At 40.1% G+C, this 26,231-nt stretch overlaps 2 protein-coding genes across 2 annotated transcripts in view; one reads left to right on the forward strand and one right to left on the reverse strand.

Moving 5' to 3' along the window:
- dnajc17 (DnaJ (Hsp40) homolog, subfamily C, member 17) overlaps nucleotides 1-26,006 on the reverse strand; it is a 34,040-nt gene extending 8,034 nt beyond the window's left edge. The window contains exons 1-10 of the mRNA XM_085342873.1: nucleotides 25,825-26,006; nucleotides 17,353-17,422; nucleotides 15,614-15,672; nucleotides 15,414-15,501; nucleotides 15,151-15,227; nucleotides 14,384-14,501; nucleotides 13,700-13,749; nucleotides 11,901-11,978; nucleotides 8,691-8,771; nucleotides 8,012-8,131 (exon numbers count right to left, since the gene is read on the reverse strand). Of these exons, the coding sequence (XP_085198999.1) occupies nucleotides 8,012-8,131; nucleotides 8,691-8,771; nucleotides 11,901-11,978; nucleotides 13,700-13,749; nucleotides 14,384-14,501; nucleotides 15,151-15,227; nucleotides 15,414-15,501; nucleotides 15,614-15,672; nucleotides 17,353-17,422; nucleotides 25,825-25,905 (822 nt within the window). The 5' untranslated portion in view covers nucleotides 25,906-26,006. The remainder of the gene's footprint in view (nucleotides 1-8,011; nucleotides 8,132-8,690; nucleotides 8,772-11,900; nucleotides 11,979-13,699; nucleotides 13,750-14,383; nucleotides 14,502-15,150; nucleotides 15,228-15,413; nucleotides 15,502-15,613; nucleotides 15,673-17,352; nucleotides 17,423-25,824) is intronic.
- LOC146612624 (cdc42 effector protein 3) lies at nucleotides 2,590-3,260 on the forward strand. Its single transcript, XM_085343456.1, has one exon. It carries the CDS (start codon nucleotides 2,590-2,592, stop codon nucleotides 3,205-3,207), a length of 618 nt encoding a protein of 205 aa, XP_085199582.1. The 3' UTR covers nucleotides 3,208-3,260.
- Nucleotides 26,007-26,231: the final 225 nt, after the last annotated feature.

Raw genomic sequence — 26,231 nt, forward strand, 5'->3', positions numbered from 1 at the left:
AACGTTTTCTGCTCTGACACAGTTTTGTGTTATTCATTACTATAGCATTCCATAGCAAAGACAACACGCTGGAGGCGTGAGAATTAGAAATGCAGCAAGTGATCCCTCTTGTGAAATCCAGCGTGCCTGCTCATACATGTCTGTGTGGGATACTGAGCTTTGATTACACAGAATAGCTACAGGCCTCCACTCAGGCAGAAGAGTCTTTGGAGTGGGCTCAACTCAACAACAGACAGGAAATCAGGAAATCAGCAGAATAGAGGGACAATAAGACAGAGATTAGGGCTGACCGGTTTCTCACTTACTAGGACTTCCTCTTTTTTCCCCAGATAAGCACACAATCTATAACAGTCTCACACACTCTTATTAAAACACAATCAGTTGTACATGACCAACCTCTTCAAACTTCAAACTATACGTCGCCCCTTTCCTTTCTCTCAGTCACACCATTCGGCTTTAAGAATAAGTCGTGCACGGCAGTTTCTGCCTTTCTCAATGTCATGGGAATTAAACCGGGAGCTCGTGCTTTGTGCCGACTCACCCGCAGGTGATGGGTGCAGCCAATCAACCAGCAGGACTTACTGTAACACCTACGACTAAAAGGCCAACTCACTCCGCAAACAGGATGATATAATCTCCTGACTGGAGGTGGGATGACTTCAGATGTCAACTAAGAAATACCTGGATCTCTTAACAATCTTATACTTTGACCTCACCTGGCTTATCACTTAGGGGAAGATAACTTTCATCAGCCAGACACAAAAAGATCTTTCTGCGAGGATTATCTAAAACACTCGTTGAAGCAGAGAAGGGTAAGAAATGGTACATAAATACTTTCTTTAGCTTTTCTTCTACGATGAGGAAAAGACTGTTGTAGCTCACATTGTTTCTGTGTCTCGAGGTGGTTCAATGAGATCTTGTCTGTAACAGCTGACAAGCCCCGTCATGTCAAAGGAAGGTTTGTGAGAGTGTGCAGGTACACACAGCCTAGCTTCCTGGCAGAGACGGGTGTGCGTGTGTGTGGGATTCAATTATCCTTGATTTTCCCAGCAAGACAGGTAAAAACTAACATCTTTTCTTTTTTTGTCTAATTATTGTTATAGTTCTCACTAAAGTAACTGCACGGCAGGAAAAAGATCTTAACATCAGTTATTTTAATTGTGGTTAAAGTTTTCAGCAGACTGAGTCCTTATCAGTCTTTGAGATGTGTAATTAATGGAGCGTTCGGAACCATCATTTAAAACGTGTTTCTTGGCCAATGTGTTTTAATGAGCTTCTTTAGTTTTTAACTTGGCCACGAAGTGTTTCCTGAACACGATACTCATGGCTAAAATCCCAACGACTCCTCCTTGGCCAAACTGACATGTCTGGAAAGGAATGCAGTCAAGTCCGCGCGCTCCAATCTCCCGCTGCTACTAAAGTGCCGATAAAACCTTTACAGGCCAACAAAACCTGTGGTTTACAAATTTACAGAGTGAGTGTTTCAAGTCACGAACACAGATCTAACTGTGGGCAAAGCTGTTGGGAGGCTTAAAAATCACAGACACAGAGGAGATTATCTAATCGGCGTGCCTGCGTTGATGAACTGAGTTCTGTCTCGCTCACTAAAATCATTACTGGTCACGGAAAGTGAAAACGCTTTCTTGTTTTGTTTTTTCGAGTCATTGTGACCAAGAGGTTTTAGGTTTTGTTGGTGGAAATGAAATTTCAAGATTATATTATCCTCCAAAAGACATTAAAAACAGATTGATCCTCTAAGATAATGCCTAGAGTGCGATGCTGTTTATGGAATAGCTGTATTTGATTTTATCTTAAATAACTTTCAAATCCAGACTCGGGGCATACCTCTCACACCACAGCAAAATAAACTAATTGTATCCCAGTTATTTAGACTTCTGAGGAAATTATAAACATGTGCTCTAAAGTGAAGTTATTATCATAATTTCTGACAGAGGTTGTGAGAAAGTGAAGACAATGCACCGCATACAGGATAACAATTACCACTCTGGCATTTTTTCTTATTTATTTTGTTGACTCTCTTACTGGAAGTCTTAAATGGACTAGAAGACTTCCTCTGGAAGACGTGCAGCAGACCACACCTGCATTTATCGGAAAAGAGGGGATTTGAAAAGTAAATATTTGTAAATGAAAGGTTCAAAGCATTGTTTGAACATCCCTGCGCTGCCAAATAATTGCTGCATTTCATTAAATGAAAATCAAGGCTAGCAGGTGCAATCGCTGCACAATGGATGTGAATTTAAAAAAAGCTAACAGACACAGTCAAATCCTTACATCTGGTTTTGAAAAACACGACAAACACAAGCACAGATCTCCTTCATGTTCTAGCATGAATAAGAGAGAACCTGGATGACATGCTGCTGCGGGAAATGTGGTATCAAACTGTTATTTGTTAAAATGTTAATACTCTCTTTTTGTGTTTCGTTGCAGATGGAGTTATGCTTTTAATTATCAAAACTTCCTAACAAATTGAACAAAGAAGAAAGAGACTACAAAGACTTTTGAGGATACATTAAAAACAAAAAAGATTAAACTGAAACATTTAAGCAAATCTCAACCAGATCTGCTAGGATGCCACTCCGAGCATCGCTGCACAGAAATCCAGGCTCTGGACGCTGGTCCAGCAGGAATTCCAAGAGGAAGGAGGTTCTGTCTGTCAACATGATCAGCCTACCGCTCGCCGATTTCCGCCACATCACTCATATTGGAAACAATGCCGACAGCTTTGGAGATCTGTCTTTTCTAAAGCTGAGTCACAACCTGCTTTTACAAAGTTCCCGAAGTGAGCAGAACGTCTTTCTGGCCTGCTCACCGCCTCCAAAGCCGCCTCGTCTGAATCTGGACGAGACTGAGAGCAAAAAGACCCCTGACTTGTCTGTGGACCACCAGCACAATAACTCCCAGAAAAGGAAGAAATGCAGTTCTCTGCCCCTGCTGGACAGCGAGAAAGGAAATGTAGATGCTGAAAAAGAGGATGGGTACCAAAGAGGGAATAATACTTCTTCCAATCAGACTCATAGCTCCAGATGGGGCAGCACAGGTTCAGATGGGGATGAAGACTTTAATGAGACCTGTGACAAAACTACGGGACAACAAAAGGATGAGGACAGTGGCTTTTCATTCAGCCTCGACCTGGGTCCTTCGATCCTTGACGATGTCCTTCAGGTGATGGACAAACTGCACAAATAAACCAGAGATTAGCCAAATGTCTCGGAGAGGCTTTACTAAAGGTTTGGAATATAGAGAGCAATAAGGGCCTCATCTTGTCCAGAATCCTGATCGGAGACGAAATCATCACATTTGGATATTGTTTTGTTCATTATGTTCGGATAAATCTAAAGATATCTGCTTTTTTGGAATGCAGAATCTCAAACAATGAATAATAAACCACAGATGAACACTGTACACTTTGTAAAGGCACAGGATATGCTCCTAGAGCACTGTGATCCACAGCGTTTACTAAAAAGTATGCGTGATTCTGTTTGAAAAGGGGGCACATAAACAAAGTTAATGTTCTCCAAGCAATCACCCTTTGCAGAGGCAGATCCAGTGTTTAAGTTAATAATTAAACTTTGTCTCATGTTAAACTAAGAGCTTGACATTTTCAACCTTTTCACATTTCCCCTTAGCTATTTTAATTCTTCAAACCACACATCACGGCACTGACGACGGCTGTTAAGACTTAAGATTGTTGTGTTTAAGAAAAGAAACGCAACGACTGGAATCCAAGGTCCTTGGAGCTGCGATGCCTTGGCGTGCTTGCCAATCTGTTGTGTGCAGAGGGCAAATTTTACTCCGCACGCATCTGAGAGGCCCCACTCAATGGTAGACCAAGGTACCCCCCATCTCTCATTCCCAACAAGGCAGTGAAAACAAACACTTAGTCCTGCTTCCAATAAAAGCCAGCCAGTGGTGGCAGTTTGGGCTACCGACCAAGCCAGGCCACAGGTCCAAGACCTCAGAAGAAAAATGAAAAAAAAAAGAAGCCAAAGCAGGCTGTTTTCTTAGCTGCAAATCAGCGTTCAATGCTCTGGTGAGCAGTGCACGAGAAGAAAAGTGGTAAAGGGTAACTTGATACTTCCACATATGCAGGGGGTGTTGAGGGAGAAGGAGGACCAGAAACATCATTACTGTAGCAAAAGTTCTGATGAGGCTTTAAACACTACCTTCTACCCAAATACACCCAACACGCAAAAATGCATGCTGTATCTCACACACTGGCACACGAGCAAAGGGAAGCACACGTGAAACACGCGTGAAACACTCGTCCATACGTTTTCCTCAAACCTACAGAGGAGACGTCGAGACGAGCCTCACTCCGGCTTTGTTGGGGAGTTATCAGGATGGGATGTGGCACAAAACCCAGAAGAAGTCAAATTCCTAAGAGCGCCACGGGTCATGGTACAAAATCTAGAAACCAAAATAAGTTCTTCAAGCAATAAATTTTGAATTCTATGCAAACAGTCCAAAACAGAAACAGCACTGTTTGTGGGAACATTTATATATCCGTTTCTTGTAGACTTCTGCCAATAACACATTGTGAATGTTTTTTTCCTTCTGAAGAAAAAATAGTTTTTATGTATTTTTTGTGCAAAGCAAATAAAAACATCAAATACTCGTATGATGAGATTGCTTTTTTCTTTATTTTACACATTGTTTTATGTGTTTGTATCATTTTTTCTAGAGAAACTACAGCTTATATAGGACTCCGCAACACAATAATATTATGTAGAGGTGGCCAAAATTAGACACGCACGGCAGAATTTCATGCACAGTAGAGGCATGAATGCTGCACTGGAGTAAAGTGGACTTTGAAGCACAGCTAAAGCACAAAGAGGTGGCTATCAATAGCTAACCAGAGTCCGTTAGTAAACTTCAGGATAAGCAGGAGAATGAGCTATTCACTGACAGAGATTTACACTGTGTTGACTGTGTTGCCCTGCTCGATGCAATAACTCCCTAAGCAATCAAAACCTTATCTATTCACAAGAGAAAGAAGAATTGTGCAATATCAGAGAAATCAGAAATAATACTTGGCATCTTATTTTTCCTGCATGCATGTGTCCTTGGTTTTCTATCAGTCTGTCATCTGTGTGAAAGTCCTGTGAATGCGAGATGAAAGAGTCTGTGATGGAAGACAAATTATCTTGTCTGCTCTGCAAAAAACTGGCCAAACTGTGAAGTATCCCAATCACATCTGGCATCACTTCCCTCCGTTTTAAAATCTAAGCTTGCTGTCATGCAGAATACAAAAAAAAAAATCTTGTCATTCCTCTAAAGCAGCTCGTACGAGCTGTGTTTTTTGTCGGCTACCAACTTAAACATTAAAAATACTGTATTGGCAAATAGGACAAGAGTGCTGCGCCTGTAATTGTGCTTCCCAGTGAAATCTAATGCTACATGTCTTTGTTTTGGTCTGGTTTGTTTTTTTGTATTTACACATGAAAGGGGATTTCATAAAACCAACAGTTTTTTTTGTTTATGCTGTCGGTATCGTGTATCAAGACAGAAAATATTATCAAGCTGCAAAGAGGATCAAGCAAATTGAAAACAGCTCTTCCCTCTCATGATATGCATGATGAGCTAAATGCATTTAGGCATAGATTTCTATGTATTCTAAACCAGCACATCTTTTTTTAAAACATCTCCCATCCTCCGTTTCGTGAGTGGCCAATCATCCTTCAGTCTCATGTATTTTCACTGCTCGTTTCCTTTTTACTTTTGCTACTAACAAAAATGTGAAATAGAACAAAACCAAAGAAAAAAAAAAAGAAATATTCAGCTTTTAAGTCTGGTCATTGCAATAAACAGAAAGCTGTTCCTAAACAGCTATCATCTCCATTAAGAGCAGGTTTCAGGCCAGCACTGAATATGCCAACAGCAAGGCCACATCCAATGCATCTCTTCCAGACACAAGGACTATTTTAGGTGATAACGCACTTTTAAAGCACTAGCAAACCAGCAGGCTGGAAAAACAATCCCAGAATAGCTGATCTACTGCATCTGGTTTATGCCGTGACAACCCTGCAATGATTCCCTGGCTCTTGATGGAAGAAGCAGGCATAGAAGGCTCAAATTTAAAACCCTTACAATAGAATCGTTTTAAATAATACGGTATGCTAAACTGAGCAATAAACCATGAATCAAGACACAATGATTAATGATGGCATCATATCTCTGGAGGCATGAACATCAGGTCTGGCAAAAACAAAGCAGACAGATAGATGGGGATTCCACATCCGAGAGTTTGTTAAGATAAACTATCCATGTGAAATCCTTTTTTCAGATGCAACTATTTGCCGCTCTCGGATAGGACTGCACTGAAATGTTTAGCAATGGATAATAGGTTCTTTTAGCATTCACTGAGATTTTGAACCATGTACTAAAAGAAACATTTGGACTTCTGGGAAAATTTAAAGGTTCGTTTTCTCGACCTCTCCATTTTTCAGCCTGTCACTACGACGTATTTGTCATATCAGTAATGTTAACGGGTACACACGCAAAAGTGGACGATCAGGAAAAGAAACTGGATTCTTTTCCCAAATGAAGGGTCTGAATTTAGCCAAGAGCGTGGGGAGCAATTCCACATGGTGCGAAAGACACGGCCCTCCCCTATTTTGAAATTAATATCCATGGTGAGAAAAACTGGGTGAATGCAGTAGGTCCAGTTATAAATCATGTCATATCTACAACAAAAACAGAGCCAAAAGATCAACACTCCTCTCTGTGAGAGAAGTTAAAAATTTAACACACCATGAGATAGATCAAAGTCTCTGTACCCTGAGGGGGTCTTCTTGGGGAATTTGCCCCTCCCTTTACTCCATTAGGCTCCTCATACTGGCCTCAAATTCATTTATTAAGCCCAGCAGAGATGGAACTAAAGTTAAGGGTGAAGTCATCCGTGTATCTGAGCTCCCTGTGGCGAGACGCTGACTCTGTGAGCTGTGTTTAGATTGATGAGGTTAAAGAACCAAGTCCTCACTTTGCTCATATGTGATTGCAGCTGGATAATGTTGGGACACTATGAAGGGGTCGGCTACAGGAGAGGGATCAGATTTGTAGATCCCAGATAAGAATCTGAAAAGAACATTCACATCCACTGACCCGTGGATAGGTGTGGATCAACACCGCTAATATCTGCCATGGTTTATCTATTATGTCATGTTGGACCTCTTTAGCAAGAAGTATTCTCAGTGAAGGCTAATTTGAAAATAATTCTAGCATAGTAATGTTTCCAGTCAGAGTTACAGAAGAAAAAAGGCTAAAGCAATCATCTTTGAATATCTGCAATGCAAACCGGTTTACCATAATAACATTTAAAGAGATTAGTGTGACAAGTCCCAGTGTGCAGACTCAGTCACAGATACTAACGCTGTGTAGGGGGTCATAGACCCCACACTAGCATGAGAGGTGAAACCCAGTTCAGCAGTTTTATGTAGCAAACTGTGGTCCATAGGTGGTTAATTCTTCAAATTAAAAAAAAATGTTATATTAAGATGATCAGAAGGTTTTTGACTTAATGAAAAAGGCCAAAATCTAAAAGTAATTAATAAGAAGAAGAAAAAATGTAATCACTTGGCACCAAAATATCCATTTTTACTTTCTCACGTGCCAGACTACCATTATTGCATACTGCTACACGAAATGCAGCAATCCTGGGGTCTGCCAGGTCATTTCCATTAATGATCAGCCAACGAGGGGCTCTGGGCCAGTGCCGGGCCAGCACCTCACCACAAATAAACCGAGGACCATTTAACCAAACACATTGTTCTAGGTCAGACGAATGGGAGTGCAAGCACCGGGGAAATATCTGCACCACTGATACGAAAATAAAAGCTCTGAACGTTTACATACCTCTCTTTGTGGGGCAGTGTTTAGGCAAGAGTATTTGTGCTGGAAGCAATGTAGCCGGAGGATTTTATAACATGGGGCTGACACGCTTTATGAGAGAGGAGGGGAATTACAACAGCGCATTTTAATGTTATACCGGTACCTGTGAAGGCATGAACTGCCCAGAATGAGAAGCTGCGGCAAAAACCTCAGGCTGTCCTTCAAGCCAGGAAATCTTCAGGGGATTTGCAGCTACGCCACTTTCATTCTTTACAGCCAGCTCCTAAAAAAAACAAAAAACAAAATGTGAGAGTGGGTATTCAAATGAGTCATCTACCAGTATTATTAAGGCGAAAACACTTTCTCCTTGTACAGAGTGGGACCTAGGTATTTGTTCAGTTCACATAACACCTAAATAAAGGTGGGCCAACACCGGAGCTGGGGCATGAAGATGGGCAGGGTGAGACAACAGAACCTGTACCTAGATCCCAGTAGACTGGCAGGCATATTTTCTGCAGGCGAAACACATGTTGCGGTAAGGAAACCACAACAACAAAAAAAGTACATCATGATGACAAAGAGCCTGAGGAACCAGACAGTGGGGAACAATAAGACGGCTCAGTTCCGTCCGTCCAATGGTTTCCATCAGCATCGGGACTTCTGCGGTACAGAATGACTAAAATATCAGTTTCACTCACACAGACCGTCCCCAGGCACGGAAGTCTATGACAGCTATCACTCTGAGTAATAATCAAACTCATCGGGTGACCTGGAATTTTGAGGCAAATGAATGTTGAAGAAAACGGTTTCTGAGGTTTTTATTCAGGAGTTAAGGTACTTACAGCAGCTCTCACAGTTGCAAATTCTGCAACAGCACTTCCTTTCTTCTTACTCGACATGATCACATTCAAAACATCGCCATACTAGAAGTAAAAAAAAAAAAAAGTGGGGGGGGGGGACAAAGTCATATTGAGGTAGAGGAATGATTGTGAACATTCAAATTAATATTGCTTTTCACAGCACAATCCATAACCATAAAAAACCACACACAGGCACAAAACTTCAAAACACTGGTGAATATAAAAGACTTCCTGAGAAGTTAGCGTTCAATATGTGTTTGTTATTAGACCTCGTGATATTGTTCGTATGTTTGAGCCTGAGCCAGTTATTCTTTGAACAGTAACAACATCTACATCTCCTGTCAGCTTTAAAGCTGACAGGAGATGTGTTTCATATCCAACTGCACTGATTTCTGTTGTTGAGCTCATTTGATCCCAAAAGAGTGCAAAAGTTGGCCTAAAAGTGCAGCAAAGCAAAGACCAACCTCTTTAAGAAAGACACGGTGAGAAAAGAAGGGGGAGACTATAAACACAATGGAGGAGCACAAAGGGCTTTTTAAATTCCTCGTAGCTCAGGTGGATCAAGTAAAAATAACTCAATGCCATTTACTTCTTCCTAACTAAAGTGAGGCTTGGGAACAGAGAGTACAAGGAAAGAGACCTTTAAGAATCTCATTCTGAAAAAATGTAGCTTTCTGGGAACGGGAAAGTACAAGAATGCTAATGCTTACTAAGGACACTCTGAAGCAAGCCAACAGTGACAAAGGAGACTCTCCAAAGGCCTGTTTCATGAAATATAAATATCGTAACATATTTTTGAAACAAAGATGTATTACTTCAACCAGCCAAAGTACACAAGTCCATACACGCCCACATGCACGTATACACACAATCAAACTCGTTCCCACACAGCAGTGGCTATTTCTACTTGCCCAAACCATTAACTGTCACTCATTGGAGCTTGCCATCTTAAACAGGATTTTCTTAGAATATATTCCCTTTGCTCAAGCATTTAAAAGAAGCAACACTTTTTTCCAGAGGTTTTTTTTTTTTTACTCCCTCCTGCTTGGGAGCATATTGACTGCATGCGTGCAGAAGAGAAATTGAAATGCCTTTTTCCAGCCAGCTTGACGTCACTGACACTTGCCCTATCCTCATTTCAGGCCAACCTATGCCACGCCAAAAGCCCCTGTGACGGATCACAGCATAAGGTGGTACTAGGTTGCATGAGAAGAGCACATTTCCTAATGCCTCCCTCGGCACTGCTTAATCACTTGGTGAGAGGGGCACAAACAATGGTGTGCATGGCTTTAAAAGGGCACTACAACATTGCCCTCAGCACTTTCACTGCAACAAAACTTAATGGGCCTTATTTAAGGGGAGGAACAAAACAATCTACAACAGTGATGTCATGCAAACCTCAAATAAGGCTGGACTCTGCAGGTAGGTTTTTTACCATGCAATCAAATGCATATATACATATACACATTATATATATATATATATATATGCAATCAAATGCATATATATATATATATATATATGCAATCAAATGCATATATATATATATATATATATATATATATATATATATATATATATGCAATCAAATGCATATATATATATATATATATATATATATATGCAATCAAATGCATATATATATATATATATGCAATCAAATGCATATATATATATATATATATATATATATATATATATATATATATATATATATATATATATATATATATATATATATATATATATATATATATATATATATATATATATATATATATACACACACACACATACATTATATATACATATATATACATATATACATACATACTGCACAGGTGGAGCTTGTTAATGATCTGGAGGCAGTTGGGACCACAAATCACCAAGAACATTTTTGTTATAACACTACATCACAATGAACTGTAATCTCGAAGTGTCAACAAGGTCCTTGTGCTAATGAAGGCACACGTATAGGTCTGTTGCAAGTTTGCCAGTGAAGATCTAAAAGATTCAGAGAAGGTTTGGGAGAAAGCTCTTTGGCATCAGCTCACCCTGCCGTGTTTGGAGGCAAAGTGATGCTGAGTATGACCCAAAGAACGCCATCCCCACAGTCAAGCACAGAGGTAGAAAAATGCTGTGGGGCTGGTTTTTTTTGTGTTTTCATCACATTGAGAGGACAATGGACATGTACCACAAAATCCCAGATGAGAACCTCCTTCTCTCAGCCAGAACAGTTAACATGAGTCAAGGATGGGTCTTCCAGCACGACAGTGACCCAAAACACATCACCAAGGTAACAAAGGAGTAACTAAAGAAGAAGACCATTATGATTATGGAGTAGCCTAGCCAGTCTCCAGACCTCAATCCTATAGAAAATCTGTTCCAATCTCTTCATGTGTTTGGTCTTCTTCACACACAAAGCTAGGACATCTTACTATTGATCACTGATTGAAGAAAATAAGAACGATTTGGTTCGTCTTCAGCATGTAGCCAGGCTCTGTTGAACCAAACATTCCTTTAACCTTAACTACTAATGACTTCATAAGTTTCATTACAAGTAATTCTGTAATCATTTGAGAAAAAAATATTGATAAGAAAAACATCACATATAGATATTTATAATACTATTTATATTACTGTACGGTCTTTACCTAATATAAAATGACTTGAGGTGACTGCTATTGTGATTTGGTGCCGTATAAATAAAACTGAATTGAATTATTGACTTCAAGAAACATCTTACCATTGTGCTTTCCTACAAGGCTTTCTCCATCAAGTACCAACTTAAGTTTTTCTTGGGGATCAATTTATAACTTGTGACTTATGTGATGTATTTTTTTTCTGGATTTAGAGGCATTTCTTTGGAAGTGAGCAAACCTAAAAATTCAGCAGTGTATTTTTTCCCCAGGAAATTTAATTTGCAGACCCTTTAGAGAGGAAAATGATTGCATTTGGCTAACCTAGTCAAATAAATACCTCATAAATTCATGGGAATTTTTGCATTCAATTAACACTCATTTGTAATACAAAAAGAGTCGTTATTTAAGGCAATACTGTATAATGCCAAACCTAAATTATTTTATTGTGTTGTAATCTTTTTTAAATAGTTCTAAAAGCAACTGTTTTGCAGTATAAATCAATAACTTTGCAGCACTGTGGCATTACTTATTCTCTTTTCAGGACGCATACCTTTTGTAGAAGTTTAAACAGAATGTCATGAGAGTAGCCTCCATTTGTCTCATCATCTTTTTTACACTTCCACTTCAACTGGAGGAGAGAAAGAGAGAGGAAAGGCTAATATTAGTCAAGAAAGTTTTCATGAGCTAAAGAAGTGCATGATAATGTCTAATCATTAGAACACATTGATTAAAGTCAGCTGACAAAGAGGCCAAGCCTGCCAGGCGGGCTCGCCTCTGATGAGACACAGATTACAAAAACCATCAGCACACGCTGGAGCTACGAGAAAAAGACATTATTAAGCTCTTGGAACATCACCATGGCACCACCTGCAAGACCTGCAGTCAATTTCCATTCATACCGAAAGCACCAGATAAATGAGTGAAATTCAAAACATGGACACCTGGACCACAGAAAATGTGGTGACTCACTTGCTTTAACTATCATAAATTAATCAAGAAATAATCCAAAGCAGTTCAATGTCTAAGAACGTGTTTGGTCACAGGCAAAAGAGAGGAAGTCCTCCTCTACTATGTGAACTGTGGTCAACTTCTTTGCTTACATAACAATGTTAGTGTGTCTTTAGTTTAAAAAGAAATTGAAAAACATATGAACCCCGTTTGGAGTTCTGTCACTAAAAGCTCATGCGAGTTCCTGCACTCCTAAAAAACAAGACAGATATTGTGTAACTTCTCATATGCATGTACAAAGAACAGGGAAATGAGGCAAATATCACAGCAACTGCTCAGAGTAGTATTATAAATGGCAAGCGCTAACTGTTGATTCAGCTCCAGCATTCTGCTCACTGTCAGAGCAGCAGGATTTCTGGGAACTTCCAAGTGCAAATGGAGTCTTTTTACCAGCAATCACGGCTGAAAATGTCCATCTAAGAGCATTCTCTTCTCCCCACCGATAACCTCCTTACCCGGTAATCGTCAAATAAAATGCTAAGGTATTTCTATGATGTGATGTCTGTGATTTCAGCCTGCAACACAGGAACACTGCTGCGTTTGCTCAAAATTTAGATCTATTCTTCAAAAAGCGAGTCATCAACACAGCTGATAATTATGCTAAGGTCATAGAGAACTTTCTAAAATCAAATTAAACTTTATAGTGAAAAGCAATGGGCAGTTTGAATATAGAAAAAATGGCTGTGGTTAACTGTCTAGAGATTATATTCCATGTTATGCTTTTAAGACATTCAGATGCAGGTATCTGATGTGGGAAGCCAATAAATTATTAATAAGAAAATATTTTTGATTGCACGCAGGGCTGCAATCTGAGATAGAAGCAGAGCCTCTGAGATAAATCTTGCAGTAAACGTGTCCCTGTCCATGCAACATGATTTGTGATGCTGTCAGTCTGGCCGCTGTTTGTTTTTTCTAGCTGAACACACAAACGTCAGGGAATACGCTGCGGCACTAGATGGCTATCAAATTTTAAAACCAGATTTACTGTCTAAACACATTAGCTAACATCCCATGTTAATACATGCAGACTCTGCTGTTTCCAGGAGGAAATATAATAAGCCTTCTCTTAGTTTAGATACTGGTCTCCTGACGACACTGTGCCCTCTCAAGAGGACTGGACTTCAGAATAGCATGTGTGCTCAGTAGTGAGGCAACTTATGTGGTCTCCAATAATGAAACACAAATGGCAAAAGGTTTTTATCAAACTCCCCGCTGAGATCCTGCCTGAAATTTCACTCAGATATAGCAGTCGCTCCTCCACGTTACTGAGGGACCTACATTATTCTCTTACTACATATTTCACCCCAACCCTGACCTCTCTTCACATATTCTGAGCCTTACCTTCAATTTTGGGGTTACGTTGCTCTTGGAACATCTCTCCACTCCTGAGTCTGACAAAACGCAACAGAGGGGGGGGGATGAGACAGAGAAGTGAAAAAAACAAAGAAACTATTGTTTTCCTGAAATATTATACGCAAGAGAGCAGTCGAGGGACTAGTGCAGATAGACAGCAATTTTAAAATGGATGTCATGTGTTAAATGTATAGCTCTTGCTGATCCAGGGGAGGGCTGTGTGCGTGCAAATGGAAAAGATGCAGAAGACATGCTGACAATGCATTAGTAATTGTCCGGCCACAAAAGGGGTCTAGTTTAGGGCAGCAGTCAGTTGTTTTCCTAAGTATATACACGCTGCCTTCCTTTTGCTGCAAAAAATATTACCATGAGGTTAAAAGTTTGATGGACCGCTCTGTGTACGCAGTGATTGGCATCCCTTTGCTATCTTGCCAAGAAACTAAAACAGACCTCTTCCAATATAATTTCAGTTATTGTTATAGTCTATCGTGTGAATAATACATGGTGAGCCACAGGGAGCCTGGTGGCTGCTGTGGTTGTGCTGACACGACGAGGGATGGGAAACACAGGGGGTTCACCCCAGCAAGGCTTTGGGATGATATAAAAATGTCAGGACTACAATAAACTGGTTTAGCTAACTCAGGCCAGCAAGGATTGGTCAAATGCATGTACTTCTCTGAGTGTGGTCTCCTCCGTGTTGATGTGCTTCTCTTTCTCTCTGGATCTGCTCTCTGATGAGCCTCTGCTCCTCTTCAAGCTGTCTGGATCCCTCCTCCCTCAAGCGGGCAATCTTGGAGAAGGTGCACATAAAATGCAGAAATGTGAATGAACAGGTGGCCAAGTGTTACGTGACAGCACATGTTAAGATAACAGCTGTTGGAATATGATCAGCTTTATTGCTCTGCAATTCTGTGTTTATGTCCTCTACTCAAGGAGGCTATACAAACCAGCTTGTTTCATCACTTAAGGCACTAATGCCTCGATGAAGTCAGAAAATGGAATAGTGCCACCTGCTGGTTATGGCCTCCTTCCTTATGTATATGCATGAAGCACCTTGAGCATATGGAAATTACTCACAGTGGAAGCATGCACACCATTTTTATTTATGGGTGTTCTGCACAAACTGCACCGAGTCATGCAATATCACCTTAATGACCTTACTGATAATTATGTCTGTGAAAAAACAAAATAAAGAGAGGAGCTCTTAGACAGAGCCTTTGTTCGTGACCCAAGTATTTGGAAGAGTTCAACTCAATCAGGAAAAACTATTTGATGAAAAACAGAATGAAAGCACCAGGGTGTGCTTTAGTTTTCCTAGATGCATTTTCCAATACAGCACTTATACCTGCAGTATAGTGAAATTTAAAATTTTCTGCAGCCTCTTAAGGCAAATTGCAGCGCAGTATCTTTGCTAATGTGATTTCTATAAAATGCGATACCTCTTCCTCGAGTGTTCTAGTGATCTGCACTTCCTCCTGGCTTTGAGCTTCTGCTTGTCGCTCTCTGGCCTCCAAGTCTGTCAAAACAACGCACACAAACTAATCCACATCTCCATCATATACTCATAGTATTGATTGACTGACTTATTATTATTATTCTTTAAAGAGGAAACAGTACTTCAGCATTAAAACTTGATAATTAGAAAGAAACACAAGATAATATCACTAAATAATCTCTGGGATGCGGCAGAAAAATGACTCACCAAGTTTAATTTTCTTTCTCTTGCTATCTAGTTTCTTGTTTCTTTCTTCTGCTTGTTTCTTGGCAGCACAAATCTTGTCATAAGCAGCCTGAAAAAAAAAGCGTTAGACTTCAAGATCACTCCTTGCTGGGCTTGCTGTGTCTCGGTTTACTTGAGGGCTAGGATCCATATTAGAGGTTACAAGACACCAGCGGTCTTACCTTGGCAGCGGCATCAGTTAGCACCTCAAGAGCCTGGGATAACTGGTGGAAGAGCTCAACTAAAAGAAAAAAAAAAGACAGAATAAGAGCATTTTCTTGCATTACTGCCTTCAACTTTTATCTTGTGGGATATTACCTATAAAAAAGAAAAACGTGGCTAAAGGTTTACAAAAATTGGGTTGATAATTGTGCCAGTTTGAAACAAAAAAGACAGATCATAAAATTATACTGAAACGGGGAGACTGAGAAGGACAGGACACCTAATCCAAAAGCAGAGTTATGTCTACGAATGCCTCAAGATGATGGGACATGGAGCCGATACAAACTGCGACATTTGTGTCTCAAAATTTTCCGCAGGTCTCACGAAACTTGTTTCCTCCAGTGACACGGCCGTGCATTCCCCTGGCCCAGCCTGCTGCAAATACCACTACACCAGTTGTCATTTAACACACACGCACAGACAAATGTACACTGGGAGACCACAGTCCCCCCAGCTTGTCCTCCAAGCAGCACATTACTGCACGATACTAGCCAGGCTTAATCATTCACTTATGGGAGGCCTAACAGACTGATACTGTTACTCCCTGTGGGGACTGGCATTGCACACTAACAGAAGGCTCTCGAGATCGCGCTGCCAGCAGAGGCGGTCAGGTTACCTACATGCATATAATGGGCTGGAATGAAATCCAACTGGGGGAAACCTGCCATGCCCACCAGGCACCTCCGAGTGTCACAATATGGGGTATTTAGAGGGGAGAGGGGATAGTGGGGAGGGGTATCGTCAATCAGTGAAGAATTGTGACCCCTATGTCACCTCTTACATGCAAACAACCCTCCCCTGAGGGGCAGCAAGTCCCAAGACTTGCTCCGCTCTCGTGCGATAGAGTCCAATTCTCTTCATGCGCGGGTTCGAGTGTTGAGGGCCTCCAAACCACTACTTTTCCATTTCTGGGAAACCGACCCCCTGCTTTTGTGTTATCCCTCTCAACCCTACCAATTTCCTTTTTTTCCTGACATAATCAGAAATTGTCTGAACCATCCAGAAACCACATAAACCTAACTTGAAAACATACCTCGTGACCAGCTTCTTGTCCAAGGTGCATTTTTCCCCTATTGACAAAAAGCTATGCTGAGATTTTCTGGTCTAATTGTTGACATGCTGGTTGGCACCAAGCTGCAGAAGGACACATGAACCCAGGGAGGACAGAGTGTGGATGAGGGTGGTGAGGATGGTGATGCTGGCCATGTTTTTCTAGCTAAAAAGCTGGCGGGAGAAACATGCGCTGGTTGCCTTGCGACAGAGTGCTGTGGCCAGGACATCTGGCAGAGTTTAACGCTGTGAGAATGTGACTCTGGAGCATTCATTTTTGGCCCTGGACCTTAATGGCAACTCAGTGAGTGGTCATAACTAACTCCTCAGTGGCAACGGTCAATGCCTCAGAATGGAGACAGAAGACACATGAACCTGGGACACTCAGGGAGGGAAATTTTCTAAGGTTGTACTTCCTCCCACATAGCCCTCAAAAGGAGATGTATTCTCACCACTACACTCACCTGCTCTGAATCTGACAATTACCTGCACTATTACCAAGTGCGCAGCTAGTAAGCCAAGAGATGTGGATCTACACCAGAACTTCTATGCATCCAATCATCTGCATCTTTATATGCATCTCTGTCAGATAAGGTTTGGAGATCATGTGAGAAAACAGTAAATGCAAAACAAAAACTGTCTCACTCACCTGCTTTTGGGTTGTCTGGGTTCTTGTCTGGATGGCATGTTAACGCTTTCTGTCGATACGCTTTCTTGATCTGAAAAAGGAGGAGGGAAAAACCCCAAACATTACAAAGAGTGGAAAATGCTTGTTAGAACGCAGAAAAATGAACAATTCCCTTAACCTTCAGTTCTATTTATATATCCTCAAATCACAACAAGAGTCTCCTCAAGGTGCTTTAGACTTTAAGGTAAAGACCCTAAAAAATAGAGGAAAAACCCTAACAAACAACAAATGAGCAAGCACTGGCAACACTGGGGAGGAAAAACTCCCTTTTAGCAGGAAGAAACCTATTACAAAAAGAATAAAACAAAATGTAATGTCCCCCATATGAGGGCTCGGGGTCTTGGGAGGTTAAGCACAAATTTTGGGCACCGTGTAAAGATATAATTCTTACTGTGTATCAATAATTTTATAACGTTGAGTTTGGCCCAGAAGTCTAAGAAGTTATGGCCTCATTGAAATAATGCCAAAGACAGTAACAGCCTGACATAAAAACATCTGAGGTGAAATGTGGTCTTTAATGGAATTGTTTTGTTTGGATCAAACTGAAACTTTAAGCCGATCCTGTGCTTCGTGTCCTTTTGACATGCCGTTAATGGCTTCTAACCACTGTGGTACATACGGCACTGTACAAGAATTCAAAACTATTCTCAGGCTATTCCAGTTGTCAGATTGCAAGATAAATACGAAGTTGCAACCTAGTATTATTCTATCTTTATTTAAACAATATTAGATAGAATATGTCATAAAAAATGAAATCAAGTCTGACATAGTCTGAAAGCAGCATCCTTTGGCAGCTGATTTTTTAACTCTGGGTCACTGCTTGGAACATTAACCATTCATTGGTCCTTCTAGGAATCACTTAATGGAGAGGTGGTTTTTATTAGACATCTGCTTCTTTTGAGAATGAAGGGAAACAGGAAAATTACCGCAGAGACCAGAGGGGGCTGTGGAGTCCAGCGCTTGAGAATTCTGCACAACCTCAAACGCACATGCTCATATACAGTACATGCATTGCATGCTAAAGTTTTGGCACATCCAACCCTCCCCCCCATACATACACATTAAAGAACAGACCAAACACAAACACTGACATGCACTTTCTCACCAGACATAATCAGTCATGCCAACATTCTGGATGTTTTCAAATTCTCCCTGTTAGCGCAAATCAATCTGCTGCCAGTACGCTTCGGGCCACAAAAACTGGGAGCCCCTTTGCTCATGTCTGGGAAGCGTTTGCATTGGATGCATTGTCTTCTGGCATATGCAGTGTTTCCCTGTAATTTGTTTTGCACAGTTTTATCTCTAGAACGCACGCCAAAACATACTGAGCTGACTTTACGTGGATGGATGGAATTGGGGGGAAGCACAATGGTGTAATTAATCAGCGTCCAGGCTTTTTTAACTGCAGCTCCAATGACAGTTAAGCACAGTCACACATTAGACTGGATGCCCTCCATCCAGGGTGCAAGAGCTTAACCTCTGACTGATTATATGAACCAAGCAAGCCTCCAGTGAAGCCTCTGGAGATAACTGCAGCTCACACAGCTCCTAAATGTCAAAAGTCCTTTCTTCTATCTAAACTGGATTGGGTTTTTTTTTTTTTTTTTGGGGGGGGGGGTCATTATTGTTCCAACAGTAAATGAGAACTTGGTTCAGTGAGAGGGCTTTTTGAGAGACTAGACATCATTAGAGGATATTTAGTCTTGCTGCTTGGCACACACAGCGTTCCTACAGATTGCGACTGACACGCAGGGCTGTGGACTAGAACCAAACACATATGCTTACTGTTGGCCTTAGCCTACTTCCCCTGTATTATCCTCGCCTGTCTATTTCTCACATTCTGTTCAATGCACTCCCTATTATACCTTTGTCCAACTCATTTTAAAGTAAGATACAAAAAAGTGAAGACTCGAGTTTCACCTCAAAATTATACTCCTCTTCAACAACAGTTGCCTCAAGCACCATTCTTGTGATTATGCACTATATAAATAAAATTGAACTGAATTGCAAAGGAGTGAACTGCAGCTCCTCTCTGGGATCAAAACACAGCCTAAAAATGGGTCCTACTCTGTCCTTTTTCCCTCTACCACCGTGAGGAGTTGCTTACTGTGGATTTCCACAAAGCGTCAACCAAGTTGCTCAAGATGTGCAGACCATGATTGAAAACAAGTCTACATCTTTCTTTCTTTTTTAAATCAGTGTTACATAATCTTCTGATGGTAATGCAGTTTAAGTGGAGACAAAAACAAGCCTGCACTGCATTAATGTCATTTTGACAAAAATTATTGTGCCTTGATGTTCGCTATATCGTACCTTGCAATACTGAAATGTAAAGGTGTGTGAGCTTTTGTTATACCACAGAGAACCAATGCCTAAACTGGAATAGAAACATATGTAATACACACTTTTTTGGAAGTATCAATCATGTCTGGAGTTGTTAGTAAACTGTAAAATAGGAACTTGAGGTAATCAGAGCTGTGCAATGTGCTTTCAAAATAGCATCAGTCTGTATTTGGAATAGAAAACACAATATAAATCATTTTTGAACATTTGAAATGTTAGCAGCCAAGATATGGAAGAGCTATGCCTTCCTTTAGCTTATGCCACTGTTGTAGCTCCATATATAGTTAAGAGCTCTTTTTCATTTAATATAAATGAAATGATATCTTTTTAAAAACAGATTTAGGAAGATGAAATGAGAGTGTGATCATTTTCTTGTAAAATCCCCCATAATTTAAGTTCAGTTAGCTAACATCTGGACCATGTGCCTTACCACTTTGCATTATCATTAATACATAATGATTTCTTTCTGTTGTAACAGGAGTTCAATCTTAAATTTTGTAGTGCATAAAGGACAGAGCACTGAGCACCGGCTGCAATTTTTTAATGAGCTAATGTTTTTGAACTTTTGGCATTTCTTATATTTAGATTAATCGGATTACAGCTTTCAGGACTTCCCTGAAGCAGTGAGGCAAAAATATTATTTTTCTAATGGGTTTTATAAAGTTGTTAATTGCTAAAAATTAACTAAATAAAATGAAAAGAACATGATCCAATTCAAGTGCAGTTAAATATTCAACTATTGTCAATTCCCTTTTTTATTAATAAAGAAGAAAACTACCTTACAATCCCAGCTTTAAAAAAGTTAGGATTCTACAATGTAAATAAAAAATGGAATGCAATGATTTGCAAATCTCATAACCCCATATTTTATTCACAGAAGAACGTAGAAAACAAAGTCAGATGTTTAAACTGAAACATTTTAAATATTCTCTGAATAATATTAGTTCATTTTGTATTTGATGACAGCAACACATCTCAAAAAAAAATGGGGACGGAGCAACAAAAAGCCGGAAAAAGCAAGTTTCTCAAGAGTAAAGATGGGCAGGGCTTCACCAATGTGCAAAAAATAATCTATATTTTGTGGAACAGTTTCACAGTAATACTTGTTATTATAAAATTACTACAACTTTGAATGTCTCGTCATCTACAGTACCTAATATCATCAAAATATTTCGAGAGTCTGGAGAAATCGCTGTGGAAAATCATTATTGGATGCCTGTGATCTTCGGGCCCTCGGGCACCAGTGCATTAAAAATAGACATGATTCCGTCATGGATCTTACACCATGGGCTCAGGAACACTTCCAGAAATCACTGTCTATGAACACAATTTGCTGTTGCATCCAAAAATGCAGATTAAAAATCCTGCAAAGAAGAAGCCATATTTGAACATGATCCAGAAACACTTCTTTCTTCTCTGGGCCAAAGGTCATTTAAAATGGTCAGAGGCAAAGTGGAAAACTGTTCTGTGGTTTAACAAGTTGGAATATAAAATTATGTGTGGAAAACATTGCTCCCATGACTTCCACACTAAGAAGGAGAAGGTCAGGCGTGTTATCAGCATTCAGTTTAAAAGCCTGCAGATCTGATGGTATGGGGGTGCCTAATGAATTGGCAGTCTAAACACCTGGAAAGGCACCATTAATGCTGAGATTCAAAGCAACATATGCTCCCATCCAGAGGACATCGGGACAGACGTTACATATTTCAGCAAGATGATGCTAAACCGCATACTGCATCAATTCCAACAGCATGACTACATAATGGCAGAGTCTGGGTGCTGACCAGGCCTGCCTTTCACTGATTGAAAACATTCAGCGAATCATGAAGCAAAAAACACAACAAAGAAGACCTAGAATAATCAGGCAGCTACAATCTTATATCAGACAGGACATCGTTCCTTTTCCAAAAGTCCAGCAGCTGCTCTCCTCACTTCCCAGATGTTTACAGACTGTTGTTAAAAGAAGAGAGGATGCTACACAGCAGTAAACATGAACACGTCCCAGCTTTTTTGAGACGTTTATTTGTTTATGTGATTTGCAAATCATTGCATTCCGTTATTATTTACATTTCACACAGTGTCCCACTGTTTTGGAACTGAGGTTGAGGAATAGATTACTTCCTTATTGAGAAAACCCTTAATTTCTTTATCACAACAGGTGAATGTTTAACTGCACTCGAATTGGATCATCATTCATATGATGCACTGAGGAAAAGAGAAAATAAAAAGCAATACAGGCAAACACTTGTCAGATAATCCATTAATGGATTTACTGCATTTACTTCAAGTTCTGGTATTAGTATGATTAATTTACCTTTCCTTTAAATGTATCATCACATTTATGCATAAAACAAAACATTTCAAACCCTTTAATAAATAATTGTGACTGCAGTCTTTCTTTACTCAGAAATACAGAAATGGATGCCAAAAACAGGGAAACAGAAAATTCTAAAACAGGGTAACCAGAGTTCATCATGAAGATAAGTACGTGTGATTTGATATAAAAGCAGCCTTTATAAAAATAAATACATCACCCGTGAGTTTATACTGTGTCCTTAATTCACATTCAGTCAGCTTCTCACATTCATCACCTGCACCTATCTGACAAGATAAACATGTCTCTGCCACGTCTTCACTAACAGCAGATGTTTGCCGTTGTCGGGAAGTACGTTTGGCCAGCCGAGCTGCTTGACAAGTACAACCTGTCATCACCAAAGTTGCTCTGGTGGAGAACAGCCATCTTGCATGTCATCATAACTCCCCTTCTCTCCAGTTCCTCCTCCAATCGTTTCCTTTTCACTCTCTCTAGGATCCTTCACGATATCTTGTCTCTACTGTGCCTCTGGAGCTGTTTTGTTAAATAATGCATGATTACTCCCATCAGTGCCATAACACGCAATCTTTAATTGATGCTGGAAGACCCTGAGCCCGCTGGTTCTCCACACTAGGAGCCAAAGCAGTGCAATCTTTAAGAAGTTGTGCGCATAAGTCTTCAATTGCAGGGCATCTTCCTATAGCCCTAATCCGGCCAATTACTCTAGCAATTATCTTTGTGCAGTTCACCGTGACCTTATAGGACTGGCTCTGAATCCATCAGTTGTTGGAAAAAATGAAAAACAGAAGAACTCCTGGACTAAAACCAGCTGCTGTCCCTTGTGCTTACAGATGATGAAAACTGTATTTAATCCTACTGTATCTTCTGTCTGTTGTAATTCAAAATATTCCACATTTTCATATGCCAATTTACTTGTTTCATGCATGAGACAGACTAAATGGAAGAAATCTCAACTATTTCCCACACTTCTGTTCGTCAAAGAATGAACCACAAGATCAGGGAAAGACTACAATCCTGGAGTAGGAGGCCAACGGTAGCCTAATAGTTAGTGCCTGGCAAAAAAAAAAAAACATTCTCAGTGCCGACCGGATACCCATTTGCTTCAGTTTAGCTGCATGCTCACATCTTGTCCTCATTAAACCAGTTTTTGGTGCCAATTATGGCTGACAAACTACTGGTCCCGGTGTAGAAACCCTTACTGTGTAGATGATTAGCTGCCTGATCAGCCATGGATCCATCCTCATTAATAACAATGTGTGATTCTTTATGAGATATTATCAGCTAGAAGAAAATAATAACAAAATACTCCAGAGAAAGAAAGGTAAAAAGAAAAGTGAATGTAGCCCTCCACTAGCAGCTGAGCATGGACCTGGATAAACAGCTGTATTTTCTGCAAGACACTGTCACGCAATCACTCAGGCCACCGACTAAACACTCAATCATTCAAGAACTTAGAGGGCCCTGGGAAGAGCATGTGGGAAGAGTAAACGAGAAGAAGCACGCAAAGTACTAGGAGCTGTTGGAGAAGTGCCAGGACAGAGGCTGGAAGATGCTCTGTGAGCCCAAAGAGGTTAGCTGTGGAGGTTTTGCAGGATGTTCACTCTTCAAAGTGCAAGCAACTGGGCGCTACAGGAGACGGAAGACAGAGAGCCAACCCCATTTGTGGCATCTGGGTGAGGAGGTCTGATGCTAAAAGATCCAAAACACCTCATGACCCCAAGAACCTCACTGAAGATGTATCAGGGAGAAACTGTAAGCACACTGTGGATGCATGTGCTTCTTAATGCAAACCTCACAGATCACGCTGGCATAAATAAATTAATATGCAGTAATCAAATTGTTTGAGGAAGAGCACTCATTTTGATTAATTCACTTAATAACAACTAAATCAATAACACCAACCTAACGGTAACTGATCTGGCAAAAACATCATTATGGTTTAATCTATTTCTTCAGTTATAACTGCTTTGTCTGCTTTAAGAGTGTATATGGCTGTATAACTGTGGAATACATACTTAGTGCACTAGAAATAAACTGCATAAAAATTGCTGTCCTGATTGCACGCTGATGATGCTCCCCAGTGCACTGCAGAATGCAATTATAATCTTAATGCACCTATTCTGACAAAGACTTGAAGAGGAAAAAGAAACTCATCAGTGGGGGCATTGAGTTTACAATGAACTATTACAATGCAATGAAATCACCTGTCCTTGGATGCTCTGAGTGGAAGTAAACCATTCAAGCGTGTAGTTACTGAAACACATTAGGTAATAGGTACATTAAAATTTAAGTAGCTGAACAAACCACAAGAAATTCTGTGTGGTCTTGGCTGTTGGCGAGCAATCTGTGGTAGGTACAAGTGTTTAACTGGTGACTGGTCTTTAGAAAAAGCCTTCCCTAGCACTATAAGCATAACGTAAACCCCATGAAGTCATTAAATCATAAACTCTGAAGTGCCAGTTTACATGGCATTTATCAGCCAGCTAAGCGCAACGAAAGGTCAGCAGCAGAGACGCTAAAGAGAAACAAGGGAACATGAAGTATGCAAATCCCCTACGTCAAGGCAGTGTTTAACAAGCTATGGCTAAAACCACATAAACAGGCTCTGGGATGAGCTTCTTCCTCTTTCTTTGATATACAGTGTGCCTAATAGCTGGGATAAGTAGCTCATCTGATGACATCTCTCTTCACACACTTGATTGATTTTTGAGACCCTCCCTTCTGACTAAACGCACTACACACACATGCACACAAACAAACCCACTATCTCTCTCGACCATCAACAGACCTCACAGAATCAGCCCCCCTCCCTTTGGAGCCTCAATTCTACCCAAGCCACAACCACCAACTTCCTTAAGGATAATCCTCTGGGGAGGACAGAACTTTGAATTCCAATAAAGAAATTAACTGCCTCCCTCATTTTGGCAGCAATTTTAATTTCCCTTCAGGCCTGTGGATTCGGGATTGTGGAAACGGTGAAGAGAGGTGGTTGCAGGGAAAATGCTTGATTCAGGGAATCATGGTGAACCACTCAGAGATGAAAATTTGAAGCGATGTTGGGGAAATGCTTCCAGGGTTGATTGCAAAAACAAAGAGAATTTTGCAAAATTCTGTTTCCAATATGCAGAAAAGCAAAAAACTAGTTTACCCACGGCAGTAACGCACATGTAATCAGATGTTTTCAGAACCACACCAGCTTTCAGGAGCTAAGTATGTTGATTTAACTGAAATTACAAAAGATATATATATATATATATATATATATATATATATATATATATATATATGGTCATAGTTTCACTGTAAAGGGATTTTATGTCAAGGCATAGTACTAAAGGTTTGCCTGATGCAACACCCCCACTCAGCGGCCTTTCAGAGTATCACAACGGTGTAAATGAACCATTAGCCGGTTTGTCTGTTATATGACACGCTGGACCTGCATCTTTTATAGTTTTATCTTACGTTTATCTCACACTGTAAAAACAAACAAACAAAAAACCTCTTCACCATTTACACACACATACGATTAAAAGAAATACTAATCTTCATAGCAGAAAGTTATCATAGCCTCTTGCTTCGTGACAAAAATGTCCTAAGACAACAAATTTGCATTATTTATTACTTGATAATAAATAGTCTGGCAAATAAAAATAACAGGTTGCAGCTTACAATGCGTTACTTACAAGCATGGTTATCTTAACACGGCTATTTTTAACACAATGACTAAAGCTAGCTTTAAGTGCTAGTTTACACACCTCTTTCGTTGTAGCAGTGCTTTCAACTCCAAGTAAACCGTACAGATCCATCTGTAGGATATCTTTAGCCTTTCCGGACATTTCTGCCAAAACGCGCTACAGTACCAATACACAAAAATAATAAATATACCACTATTTAAAACAGCTGTTTTGCTAGCTATTTAGCTTCGTGTTGTGGTTCCAGGCAGCATGAGTATGACGTCCTCAACCTTTCAACCAGGATGTGCATTGCAAACTGGGTATTGTAGTTTTTGGGTCTCCTTGCTCTTCTCTAGGTTCCTGAAAAGCTCCCTCACGGAATTTTTATTATTTTTACTGTAGCGTTTATTATTTTTATATCCGATAAATTTTTTCCACAAGTATTAATCTTCTAAAATCTTTTGACCCATCTGTGGGCTCTTTAAGGG

Source organism: Diplotaxodon limnothrissa, linkage group LG19, assembly GCF_057381915.1.
Source record: "Diplotaxodon limnothrissa isolate DT_005_m linkage group LG19, D_limnothrissa_male_GT1.1, whole genome shotgun sequence".
In the NCBI taxonomy this organism is placed as follows: Eukaryota; Metazoa; Chordata; class Actinopteri; order Cichliformes; family Cichlidae; genus Diplotaxodon; species Diplotaxodon limnothrissa.

Excerpts from the sequence above, each read along its gene's own strand:
- LOC146612624 (XM_085343456.1), top strand. The coding sequence starts at position 2,590 with ATGCCACTCCGAGCATCGCTGCACAGAAATCCAGGCTCTGGACGCTGG.